The 13,033-nt window shown below is 45.3% G+C and overlaps 1 protein-coding gene across 1 annotated transcript in view; it reads right to left on the bottom strand.

The window, feature by feature from the left end:
• LOC139386493 (receptor-type tyrosine-protein phosphatase mu-like) overlaps nucleotides 1-13,033 on the bottom strand; it is a 474,202-nt gene that overhangs the window by 18,702 nt on the left and 442,467 nt on the right. The window contains exons 31-33 of the mRNA XM_071132061.1: nucleotides 12,355-12,504; nucleotides 4,657-4,830; nucleotides 3,879-4,010 (exon numbers count right to left, since the gene is read on the bottom strand). Of these exons, the coding sequence (XP_070988162.1) occupies nucleotides 3,879-4,010; nucleotides 4,657-4,830; nucleotides 12,355-12,504 (456 nt within the window). The remainder of the gene's footprint in view (nucleotides 1-3,878; nucleotides 4,011-4,656; nucleotides 4,831-12,354; nucleotides 12,505-13,033) is intronic.

The raw sequence follows: 13,033 nt of genomic DNA, 5'->3' as shown, positions 1-13,033 counted from the left end.
CCTGTCCTGTCTATGTGACTGATGTTGATGTTGAACAGAGATCCATCTATAACCCTGTCCTGTCTATGTGACTGATGTTGATGTTGAACAGAGATCCATCTATAATCCTGTCCTGTCTATGTGACTGATGTTGAACAGAGATCCATCTATAGTCCTGTCCTGTCTATGTGACTGATGTTGAACAGAGATCCATCTATAGTCCTGTCCTGTCTATGTGACTGATGTTGAACAGAGATCCATCTATAGTCCTGTCCTGTCTATGTGACTGATGTTGAACAGAGATCCATCTATAATCCTGTCCTGTCTATGTGACTGATGTTGATGTTGAACAGAGATCCATCTATAACCCTGTCCTGTCTATGTGACTGATGTTGAACAGAGATCCATCTATAACCCTGTCCTGTCTATGTGACTGATGTTGATCAGAGATCCATCTATAACCCTGTCCTGTCTATGTGACTGATGTTGAACAGAGATCCATCTATAACCCTGTCCTGTCTATGTGACTGATGTTGATGTTGAACAGAGATCCATCTATAACCCTGTCCTGTCTATGTGACTGATGTTGAACAGAGATCCATCTATAACCCTGTCCTGTCTATGTGACTGATGTTGAACAGAGATCCATCTATAACCCTGTCCTGTCTATGTGACTGATGTTGATGTTGAACAGAGATTCATCTATAACCCTGTCCTGTCTATGTGACTGATGTTGATGTTGAACAGAGATCCATCTATAATCTAGTCCTGTCTATGTGACTGATGTTGAACAGAGATCCATCTATAATCCTGTCCTGTCTATGTGACTGATGTTGATGTTGAACAGAGATCCATCTATAACCCTGTCCTGTCTATGTGACTGATGTTGATGTTGAACAGAGATCCATCTATAACCCTGTCCTGTCTATGTGACTGATGTTGAACAGAGATCCATCTATAATCTTGTCCTGTCTATGTGACTGATGTTGATGTTGAACAGAGATCCATCTATAATCCTGTCCTGTCTATGTGACTGATGCTGATGACTTACAAAGCTTTGAGATTTTTTAAAACTTTATTATTTGTCATTATTGACTATATATTTATCCTATACCTTCAGAACCAGGTACTGCAGTGACAGCTCTTGCACGGAGAAGCAGTGTCTTGGACCACGGCACCAGTCGGGAGCTACCCCTTGATCTATTCCACATTTTGTTGTGTTACAGCATGAATTCAAAATGGATTAAATAATTTTTGTGAAAACATTTTTTGAAATTTTTGCAAATTCATTGAAAATGAAACACAGAAATATCTAATTTACATAAGTATTCACACCCCTTAGTCAATACTTTGTAGAAGCACCTTTCGTAGAGATTAAAGCTGTGAGTCTTTCTGGGTAAGTCTCTAAGAGATTTCCACACTTGGATTGAGCAACATTTACCAATTATTATTTTCAAAATGTTTCCAACTCTGTCAAATGGGTTGTTGATCATTGCTAGACAACCATTTTCAGGTATTGCCATAGATTTTTAAGTATATTTAAATCAATAGTGTAACTAGTCCACTCAGAAACATTCACTGTTTTCTTGGTAAGCAACTCCAGTGTAGATTTGGCCTTGTGTTTTAGGTTACTGTCCTACTGCAAGAAATGTGGCAAAGCAATTCAGTGTTGTAAACAGAATGCATGTTTTGGAATATTTGTATTCTGTACAGACTTCCTTCTTTTCACTCTGTCATTTAGGTTAGTATTGTGGAGTAACTACAATGTTGTTGATCCATCCTCAGTTGTCCCCTATCACAGCCATACAACTCAGTAACTGTTGGCCTCATGGTGAAATCCCTGAGTGGTTTTCCTTCCTCTCTGGTAACTGTGTTAGGAAGGACGCCTGTATCTTTGTAGTGACTGGGTGTATTGATACACCATCCAAAGTGTAATTAATAACTTCACCATGTCCAAAGGGATATTCAATGTCTGCTTTTTATTTTTTTTACCCATCTACCAATAGGAGCCCTTCTCTGTGAGGCATTGGAAAACCTCCCTGGTCTTAGTGGTTGAATCTGTGGTTGAAATTCACTGCTTCGACTGAGGGACCTTACAGATAATTGTGTGTGTGGGGTACAGAGATGAGGTAGTCGTTCACAAATCATGTTAAACTCTATTATTGCACACAGAGTGAGTCCATGTAACTTATTTTGTGACTTGTTATGAACATTTTACTCTTGAACTTAAAAAAAACTTCAACATTTCGAAAAACATAATTCCACTGACATTATGGGGTATTGTGACATTATGGGGTATTGTGTGTAGAACAATGATACAAAATGTCAATTTATTTCATTTAAAATTCAGGCTGTAACACAACAACAACAAAGTTAAGGGGTTTGAATCATTTGTGAAGGCACTGAATCCAACCCTATCTTATCTTATCTATCTAATATATCATATCCCATCCATCCTATTCTATCATATCCATCCTATCCAATCTATCCTATCCAATCCATCCTATCTATCCTATCTAATCTATCCTATTCTATCCCATCCATTCAATCGATCCTATCTAATCTTATCCAACCTATCCTATCCAATCCATCGTATCTATTCATCCAATCCATCCTATCTATCCCATCTGTCATATCCTATCCAACCTATCCTATCCTACCCATCCTATCCAATATACAATCTCCTATCCAATTTATCCTATCATATCTATCCTATACTATCCAATCTATCCCATCCAATCCTATCCAATCTATCCCATCCAATCCTATCCAATATATCCTATCATATTCATCCTATCCATCCTATCTATCCTATCCTATCTAATCTATCCTATCCATCCTATCCTATCTCATCTATCCTATCCTATCCAATCTATCCTATCCTATCCAATATATCCTATCCTATCCAATCTATCCTATCCTATCCCATCTATCCTATCCTATCTCATATATCCTATCCAATCTAGCCTATCCTATCCCATCCTATCCCATCTATCATATCTCATCTATCCAATCCCATCTATCTTATTCCTATCTTATCCTATCTCATCTATCCTATCCAATCCATCCTATCTATCCTATCCTATCCCATCTATCATATCTCATCTATCCTATCCAATCAATTCTATCTATCCCATCTATCATATCCACCTACTCTATATAATCCATCCTATCCTATCTATCCTATCCAAAACATTGTATCCTATTATCCATCTATCCAATCTTGCATCTATTCCACACCATTTTCATTCTCTGTTATTGTCATGTCTGTATCTGGTATCTCATCTATCCATCTATTCCACACCATTTTCACTCTCTGTTATTGTCATGTCTGTATCTGGTATCTCATCTATCCATCTATTCCACACCATTTTCACTCTCTGTTATTGTCATGTCTGTATCTGGTATCTGATATTCTTCAGTATTATTCAGGCAAGGTGATATTGACACGTGATATTGACAATGTTTTTGTCCTTGAGCGATGTGTGTGTCTGAGGTTGTGATTCCTTGTGTGTGCGAGTGTGTGTGTGTGTGTGTGTGTGTGTGTGTGTGTGTGTGTGTGTGTGTGTGTGTGTGTGTGTGTGTGTGTGTAGTTGTGAGTCCTTGTGTTCCAGGCCTTTTGTAGACACACAAAGTAATTCTTGTATTTTTCTGGGAATCTAATTCACATGTCTTTGAGCTGGACTCTGGGGTACAAGATCCTGTTCAAGGAATCTACCTTCAGATGCTGTCTATTTCACAGTCCATTTCAGACAATGCACTAACTCCCATAGAATTGTTTGTGTGTGTGTGTGTTATTGTGTACATGTGTGTGTGTGTGTGTGTGTGTGTGTGTGTGTGTGTGTGTGTGTGTGTGTGTGTGTGTGTGTGTGTGTGTGTGTGTGTGTGTGTGTGTGTACCTGTGCAGGGTCGACATCATTGAGCATCACTATGGAGGTACTGTGGTAATCCAACACCAGCCTCCAGAAATCCTTCACTGTGTTGGGCAGAGGATGTTGGGTCACAATGAACGCTGACGGCTGCTTATAACTCTACATGAGGCAAGAGAGAGAGAAAGAGAGAGAGGGGGATGGAGGGGGTAGGGAGAGAGAGGGATGGAGGGGGTAGAGAGAGAGAGGATGGAGGGGGTAGAGAGAGAGAGGGATGGAGGGGGTAGAGAGAGGGGGGGATGGAGGGGTAGAGAGAGGGGGATGGAGGGGGTAGAGAGAGAGAGGGATGGAGGGGGTAGAGAGAGAGGGATGGAGGGGGTAGAGATAGGGGGATGTAGGGGGTAGAGAGAGAGAGGGATGGAGGGGGTAGAGAGAGGGGGGGATGGAGGGGTAGAGAGAGAGGGATGGAGGGGGTAGAGAGAGAGAGGGATGGAGGGGGTAGAGAGAGAGGGATGGAGGGGGTAGAGAGAGAGAGGGATGGAGGGGGTAGAGAGAGAGGGATGGAGGGGGTAGAGAGAGGGGGATGTAGGGGGTAGAGAGAGGGGGATGGAGGGGGTAGAGAGAGGGGGATGGAGGGGTAGAGAGAGAGAGGGATGGAGGGAGAAAAAGAGATACATGAATTCCATAGACGTACCATATACCAGTGTCGGCGTGTGTGAGTGTGTGAGTATGTGTGTCTGTGTTAGTGGGAATGTGTGTGTGTGTTAGTGTGTGTTAGTGTGTGTGTGTGTGTGCGTGTGTGACATACGTCCATAAGAGCAGCGTTGATGTAGTTGGAGCTCTCTCCGTCGATGGTGATGAGGAAGGGCAGACAGCGGTCAGGAGGAAGAACGTCCATACAGCGGTTCTTCTCGTGGTTCCTGGGGAGCAGGGCGATACTACAGTCCTCCACCCGCAACGTAGGAGTCACCATGTTCAGAGTCTGGAGAGAGAGACAGTAGAGGTTACAGTGGGTTACAGGGCGATACTACAGTCCTCCACCCGCAACGTAGGAGTCACCATGTTCAGAGTCTGGAGAGAGAGACAGTAGAGGTTACAGTGGGTTACAGGGCGATACTACAGTCCTCCACCCGCAACGTAGGAGTCACCATGTTCAGAGTCTGGAGAGAGAGACAGTAGAGGTTACAGTGGGTTACAGGGCGATACTACAGTCCTCCACCCGCAACGTAGGAGTCACCATGTTCAGAGTCTGGAGAGAGAGACAGTAGAGGTTACAGTGGGTTACAGGGCGATACTACAGTCCTCCACCCGCAACGTAGGAGTCACCATGTTCAGAGTCTGGAGAGAGAGACAGTAGAGGTTACAGTGGGTTACAGGGCGATACTACAGTCCTCCACCCGCAACGTAGGAGTCACCATGTTCAGAGTCTGGAGAGAGAGACAGTAGAGGTTACAGTGGGTTACAGGGCGATACTACAGTCCTCCACCCGCAACGTAGGAGTCACCATGTTCAGAGTCTGGAGAGAGAGACAGTAGAGGTTACAGTGGGTTACAGGGCGATACAGTGGGTTACAGGGGGTTACAGTGGGTTACAGGGCGATACTACAGTCCTCCACCCGCAACGTAGGAGTCACCATGTTCAGAGTCTGGAGAGAGAGACAGTAGAGGTTACAGTGGGTTACAGGGCGATACTACAGTCCTCCACCCGCAACGTAGGAGTCACCATGTTCAGAGTCTGGAGAGAGAGACAGTAGAGGTTACAGTGGGTTACAGGGCGATACTACAGTCCTCCACCCGCAACGTAGGAGTCACCATGTTCAGAGTCTGGAGAGAGAGACAGTAGAGGTTACAGTGGGTTACAGGGCGATACTACAGTCCTCCACCCGCAACGTAGGAGTCACCATGTTCAGAGTCTGGAGAGAGAGACAGTAGAGGTTACAGTGGGTTACAGGGCGATACTACAGTCCTCCACCCGCAACGTAGGAGTCACCATGTTCAGAGTCTGGAGAGAGAGACAGTAGAGGTTACAGTGGGTTACAGGGCGATACTACAGTCCTCCACCCGCAACGTAGGAGTCACCATGTTCAGAGTCTGGAGAGAGAGACAGTAGAGGTTACAGTGGGTTACAGGGCGATACTACAGTCCTCCACCCGCAACGTAGGAGTCACCATGTTCAGAGTCTGGAGAGAGAGACAGTAGAGGTTACAGTGGGTTACAGGGCGATACTACAGTCCTCCACCCGCAACGTAGGAGTCACCATGTTCAGAGTCTGGAGAGAGAGACAGTAGAGGTTACAGTGGGTTACAGGGCGATACTACAGTCCTCCACCCGCAACGTAGGAGTCACCATGTTCAGAGTCTGGAGAGAGAGACAGTAGAGGTTACAGTGGGTTACAGGGCGATACTACAGTCCTCCACCCGCAACGTAGGAGTCACCATGTTCAGAGTCTGGAGAGAGAGACAGTAGAGGTTACAGTGGGTTACAGGGCGATACTACAGTCCTCCACCCGCAACGTAGGAGTCACCATGTTCAGAGTCTGGAGAGAGAGACAGTAGAGGTTACAGTGGGTTACAGGGCGATACTACAGTCCTCCACCCGCAACGTAGGAGTCACCATGTTCAGAGTCTGGAGAGAGAGACAGTAGAGGTTACAGTGGGTTACAGGGCGATACTACAGTCCTCCACCCGCAACGTAGGAGTCACCATGTTCAGAGTCTGGAGAGAGAGACAGTAGAGGTTACAGTGGGTTACAGGGCGATACTACAGTCCTCCACCCGCAACGTAGGAGTCACCATGTTCAGAGTCTGGAGAGAGAGACAGTAGAGGTTACAGTGGGTTACAGGGCGATACTACAGTCCTCCACCCGCAACGTAGGAGTCACCATGTTCAGAGTCTGGAGAGAGAGACAGTAGAGGTTACAGTGGGTTACAGGGCGATACTACAGTCCTCCACCCGCAACGTAGGAGTCACCATGTTCAGAGTCTGGAGAGAGAGACAGTAGAGGTTACAGTGGGTTACAGGGCGATACTACAGTCCTCCACCCGCAACGTAGGAGTCACCATGTTCAGAGTCTGGAGAGAGAGACAGTAGAGGTTACAGTGGGTTACAGGGCGATACTACAGTCCTCCACCCGCAACGTAGGAGTCACCATGTTCAGAGTCTGGAGAGAGAGACAGTAGAGGTTACAGTGGGTTACAGGGCGATACTACAGTCCTCCACCCGCAACGTAGGAGTCACCATGTTCAGAGTCTGGAGAGAGAGACAGTAGAGGTTACAGTGGGTTACAGGGCGATACTACAGTCCTCCACCCGCAACGTAGGAGTCACCATGTTCAGAGTCTGGAGAGAGAGACAGTAGAGGTTACAGTGGGTTACAGGGCGATACTACAGTCCTCCACCCGCAACGTAGGAGTCACCATGTTCAGAGTCTGGAGAGAGAGACAGTAGAGGTTACAGTGGGTTACAGGGCGATACTACAGTCCTCCACCCGCAACGTAGGAGTCACCATGTTCAGAGTCTGGAGAGAGAGACAGTAGAGGTTACAGTGGGTTACAGGGCGATACTACAGTCCTCCACCCGCAACGTAGGAGTCACCATGTTCAGAGTCTGGAGAGAGAGACAGTAGAGGTTACAGTGGGTTACAGGGCGATACTACAGTCCTCCACCCGCAACGTAGGAGTCACCATGTTCAGAGTCTGGAGAGAGAGACAGTAGAGGTTACAGTGGGTTACAGGGCGATACTACAGTCCTCCACCCGCAACGTAGGAGTCACCATGTTCAGAGTCTGGAGAGAGAGACAGTAGAGGTTACAGTGGGTTACAGGGCGATACAGTGGGTTACAGGGGGTTACAGTGGGTTGCAGGGTGATAAAGTGGGTTACAGTGGGTTACAGAGCGATACAATGGGTTACAGGGTGATACAGGGCGATACAAGCATTTCGCTACACTCGCATTAACATCTGCTAACCATGTGTATGTGACAAATCAAATTTGATTTGATTTGGGTTACAGTGGGTTACAGGGTGTTACAGGGTGATACAGTGGGTTACAGTGGGTTACAGGGTCATACAGTGGGTTACAGTGGGTTACAGTGGGTTACAGGGTGATACAGTGGGTTACAGGGGGTTACAGTGGGTTACAGAGCGATACAGTGGGTTACAGTGGGTTACAGGGTGATACGGTGGGTTACAGGGGGTTACAGTGGGTTGCAGGGTGATAAAGTGGGTTACAGTGGGTTACAGAGCGATACAATGGGTTACAGAGCGATACAGTGGGTTACAGAGCGATACAGTGGGTTACAGGGGGTTACAGGGTAATACAGTGGGTTACAGGGGGTTACAGAGCGATACAGTGGGTTACAGGATGATACAGTGGGCTAAAGGGTGATACAGTGGGTTACATGGTGATACAGTGGGTTACAGGGTGATACAGTGGGTTACAGGGCGATACAGTGGGTAACATGGTGATACCGTGGGTTACAGGGGGTTACAGAGAGATACATTGGGTTACACTGGGTTACAGAGTGATACAGTGGGTTACAGTGGGTTACAGAGCGATACAGTGGGTTACAGTGGGTTACAGAGCGATACAGTGGGTTACAGTGGGTTACAGTGGGTTATAGGGCGATACAGTGTGTTACAGGGTGATACAGTGGGTTACAGGGCGATACAGTGGGTTACAGGGTGATACAGTGGGTTACAGGGTGATACAGTGGGTTACAGGGCGATACAGTGGGTTACAGGGTGATACAGTGGGTTACAGGGCGATACAGTGGGTTACAGGGTGATACAGTGGGTTACAGGGTGATACAGTGGGTTACAGGGCGATACAGTGGGTTACAGGGTGATACAGTGGGTTACAGGGTGATACAGTGGGTTACAGGGCGATACAGTGGGTTACAGGGCGATACAGTGGGTTACAGGGTGATACAGTGGGTTACAGGGTGATACAGTGGGTTACAGGGCGATACAGTGGGTTACAGGGCGATACAGTGGGTTACAGGGCGATACAGTGGGTTACAGGGTGATACAGTGGGTTACAGGGTGATACAGTGGGTTACAGGGCGATACAGTGGGTTACAGGGCGATACAGTGGGTTACAGGGCGATACAGTGGGTTACAGGGCGATACAGTGGGTTACAGGGCGATACAGTGGGTTACAGGGCGATACAGTGGGTTACAGGGCGATACAGTGGGTTACAGGGTGATACAGTGGGTTACAGGGCGATACAGTGGGTTACAGGGCGATACAGTGGGTTACAGGTTGATACAGTGGGTTACAGGGCGATACAGTGGGTTACAGGGCGATACAGTGGGTTACAGGGTAATACAGTGGGTTACAGGGCGATACAGTGGGTTACAGGGTGATACAGTGGGTTACAGGGTGATACAGTGGGTTACAGGGTGATACAGTGGGTTACAGGGTGATACAGTGGGTTACAGGGTGATACAGTGGGTTACAGGGTGATACAGTGTGTTACAGGGTGATACAGTGGGTTACAGGGCGATACAGTGGGTTACAGGGTGATACAGTGGGTTACAGGGTGATACAGTGGGTTACAGGGCGATACAGTGGGTTACAGGGCGATACAGTGGGTTACAGGGCGATACAGTGGGTTACAGGGTGATACAGTGGGTTACAGGGTGATACAGTGGGTTACAGGGTGATACAGTGGGTTACAGGGTGATACAGTGGGTTACAGGGTGATACAGTGGGTTACATGGCGATACAGTGGGTTACAGGGCGATACAGTGGGTTACAGGGTGATACAGTGGGTTACAGGGTGATACAGTGGGTTACAGGGTGATACAGTGGGTTACAGGGTGATACAGTGGGTTACAGGGCGATACAGTGGGTTACAGGGTAATACAGTGGGTTACAGGGCGATACAGTGGGTTACAGGGCGATACAGTGGGTTACAGGGCGATACAGTGGGTTACAGGGTGATACAGTGGGTTACAGGGTGATACAGTGGGTTACAGGGCGATACAGTGGGTTACAGGGCGATACAGTGGGTTACAGGGCGATACAGTGGGTTACAGGGCGATACAGTGGGTTACAGGGCGATACAGTGGGTTACAGGGCGATACAGTGGGTTACAGGGTGATACAGTGGGTTACAGGGCGATACAGTGGGTTACAGGGCGATACAGTGGGTTACAGGGTGATACAGTGGGTTACAGGGTGATACAGTGGGTTACAGGGTGATACAGTGGGTTACAGGGTGAAAAAATAAATTAAAAAAAGCTTCATTCAACAGTTTTATTTGAACCCTAAATGGTTCTCAAGTAGGTTAATAAGAAAAGCTCGTCCATTGTTTAAAAATGGCCTTTTTGCCTTTGTGCAGATTGCCAGGTCTCATTTTCGATTAATTGAAAATTATACGTTTTTTCAAAGTATCTCTCTTTTTCAAACAAGCATTGCAGAGCTGGCTACAATTTCAATTTCATCCCCCTGAAAAGATAGAACGAATATTACAACACATATTATGGCTGAACTCAAATGTGCTGGTTGATAAAATACCTGTATTTATGGGAAAGATGTTTGAAAAGGGAATTTGGTTTTTAAATGATATTGTAAATTGGAATGGTAGAGTTATGTCCTTCATGGAGTTATCAGAATTGTACGGGAAGGTCTGCTCAAACCAATTGATCACAGTAGTGTAGTGTTTGATAGTGTCTTGATGCTGTACTGTTTGATAGTGTCTTGATGCTGTAGTGTTTGATAGTGTCTTGATGCTGTAGTGTTTGATAGTGTCTTGATGCTGTAGTGTTTGATAGTGTCTTGATGCTGTAGTGTTTGATAGTGTCTTGATGCTGTAGTGTTTGATAGTGTCTTGATGCTGTAGTGGTTGATAGTGTCTTGATGCTGTAGTGGTTGATAGTGTCTTGATGCTGTAGTGTTTGGTACTGTCTTGATGCTGTAGTGTTTGATAGTGTCTTGATGCTGTAGTGTTTGATAGTGTCTTGATGCTGTAGTGTTTGGTACTGTCTTGATGCTGTAGTGTTTGATAGTGTCTTGATGCTGTAGTGGTTGATAGTGTCTTGATGCTGTAGTGGTTGATAGTGTCTGGATGCTGTAGTGGTTGATAGTGTCTTGATGCTGTAGTGTTTGTCCTTCGTGTTCTAATACTTTAATGTTACCCCTTCCTTGTGTTTTTTGTAATAAATAATTATTAAAAAATATATTAAAAAAATACAAAGAACAGCTCAAATAAGCAAAGAGAAATGACAGACCATCATTACTTTAAGACATGAAGGTCAGTCAATACGGAACATTTCAACAACTTTGAAAGTTTCTTCAAGTGCAGTCGCAAAAACCATCAAGCGCTATGATGAAACTGGCTCTCATGAGGACCGCCACAGGAAAGGAAGACCCAGAGTTACCTCTGCTGCAGAGGATAAGTTCATTAGAGTTACCAGCCTCAGATTGTAGACCAAATAAATGCTTTACAGAGTTCAAGTAACAGACCCATCTCAACATCAACTGTTCAGAGGAGACTGCGTGAATCAGGCCTTCATGGTCGAATTGCTGTAAAGAAACCACTACTAAAGGACACCAATAATAAGAAGAGACTATATTGGGCCAAGAAACACGAGCAATGGACATTAGACCAGTGGAAATCTGTCCTTTGTTCTGATGAGAACAAATTTGAGATTTTTGGTTCCAACCGCCGTGTCTTTGTGAGACGCAGAGTAGGTGAACGGATGACCTCCACATGTGTGGTTCCCACCGTGAAGCAAGGAGGAGGAGGTGTGATGGTGTGGAAGTGCTTTGCTGGTGACACCGTCTGTGATTTAATTAGAACTCAAGACCCACTTAACCAGCATGGCTACCACAGCATTCTGCAGCAATATGCCATCCCATTTGGTTTGCGCTTCGTGGGACTATCATTTGTTTTTCAACAGGACAATGACCCAAAACATACCTCCAGGCCGTGTCAGGGCTATTTGACCAAGGAGGAGAGTGATGGAGTGGTACATCAGATGACCTGGCCTCCTCAATCACCTGACCTCAACCCAATTGAGATGGCTTGGGATGAGTGGGACCGCAGAGTGAAGGAAAAGCAGCCAACAAGTTGGGGAAGCAAAATACCTTATATAGACCGGTGTGAGGCTTTTTAAATCGTGTCCAATCAATTGAATTTACCACAGATGGACTCCAGTCAAGTTGTAGAACCATCTCAAGGATGATCAATGGAAACAAGATGCACCTGAGATCAACTTCATGTCACAAAGCAAAGGGTCTGAATACTTACGTAAATAAGGTCTTTTTTTTTTTAAATACATTTTTTTAAATAAATTAGCAAAAATGTATTACAACCTGTTTTCACTTTTGTCATTATGGGATATTGTGTGTAGATTGATGAGAAAAGAAAGAAATCAATTTTAGAATAAGGCTGTAAAGTAAGAAAATGTGAAAATGTGGAAAACTGCACTGTAAATGTGTCCGTGTAGGACACTCGACTTGCTGGCCCAAATGAGGAAGGATCACAATGGAACACATTCTCACCCGGAACTCCTCTTTGATCTGGGAGGAGTTGGTCTGGGGGTCCAATCGGTTCATTTCATAGTAGACCGAGCGCAGCTGATTGGCTGGAATGGTGGTGTCGCCACAAAGACACGCCTCCAAGATGGCGTCGTGGATGAAGACATATTGCTCCTGGAAAAAAGCAGAAAGATGGACACAACGGGACAATATCAAACAACAGACAATCAGCACACAGAAAGAGATGGAAATTACCAGAAAGTTAGAATGGGAAATGAAACATGTACTTTAATAGGGCCTATATAATAGGGCCAATATAATAGGGTCTATATAATAGGGTCTATATAATAGGGTCTATATAATAGGGTCTAAATAATAGGGCCAATATAATAGGGCCTATATAATGGGGCCTATATAATAGGGCCAATATAATAGGGCCAATATAATAGGGTCTATATAATAGGGTCTATATAATAGGGTCTAAATAATAGGGCCAATATAATAGGGCCTATATAATGGGGTCTATATAATAGGGTCTATATAATGGGGTCTATATAATAGGGTCTATATAATAGGGCCTATATAATGGGGTCTATATAATAGGGCCAATATAATAGGGCCTATATAATAGGGTCTAAATTGAGACCGATAAATGAATCTAAAAAAAATAAGCACAATCCCCTGTTCACCTTAAAGTAACGGA

Source organism: Oncorhynchus clarkii, chromosome 28 (assembly GCF_045791955.1).
Source record: "Oncorhynchus clarkii lewisi isolate Uvic-CL-2024 chromosome 28, UVic_Ocla_1.0, whole genome shotgun sequence".
In the NCBI taxonomy this organism is placed as follows: Eukaryota; Metazoa; Chordata; class Actinopteri; order Salmoniformes; family Salmonidae; genus Oncorhynchus; species Oncorhynchus clarkii.
This window is presented reverse-complemented; position numbering and strand designations above follow the sequence as displayed.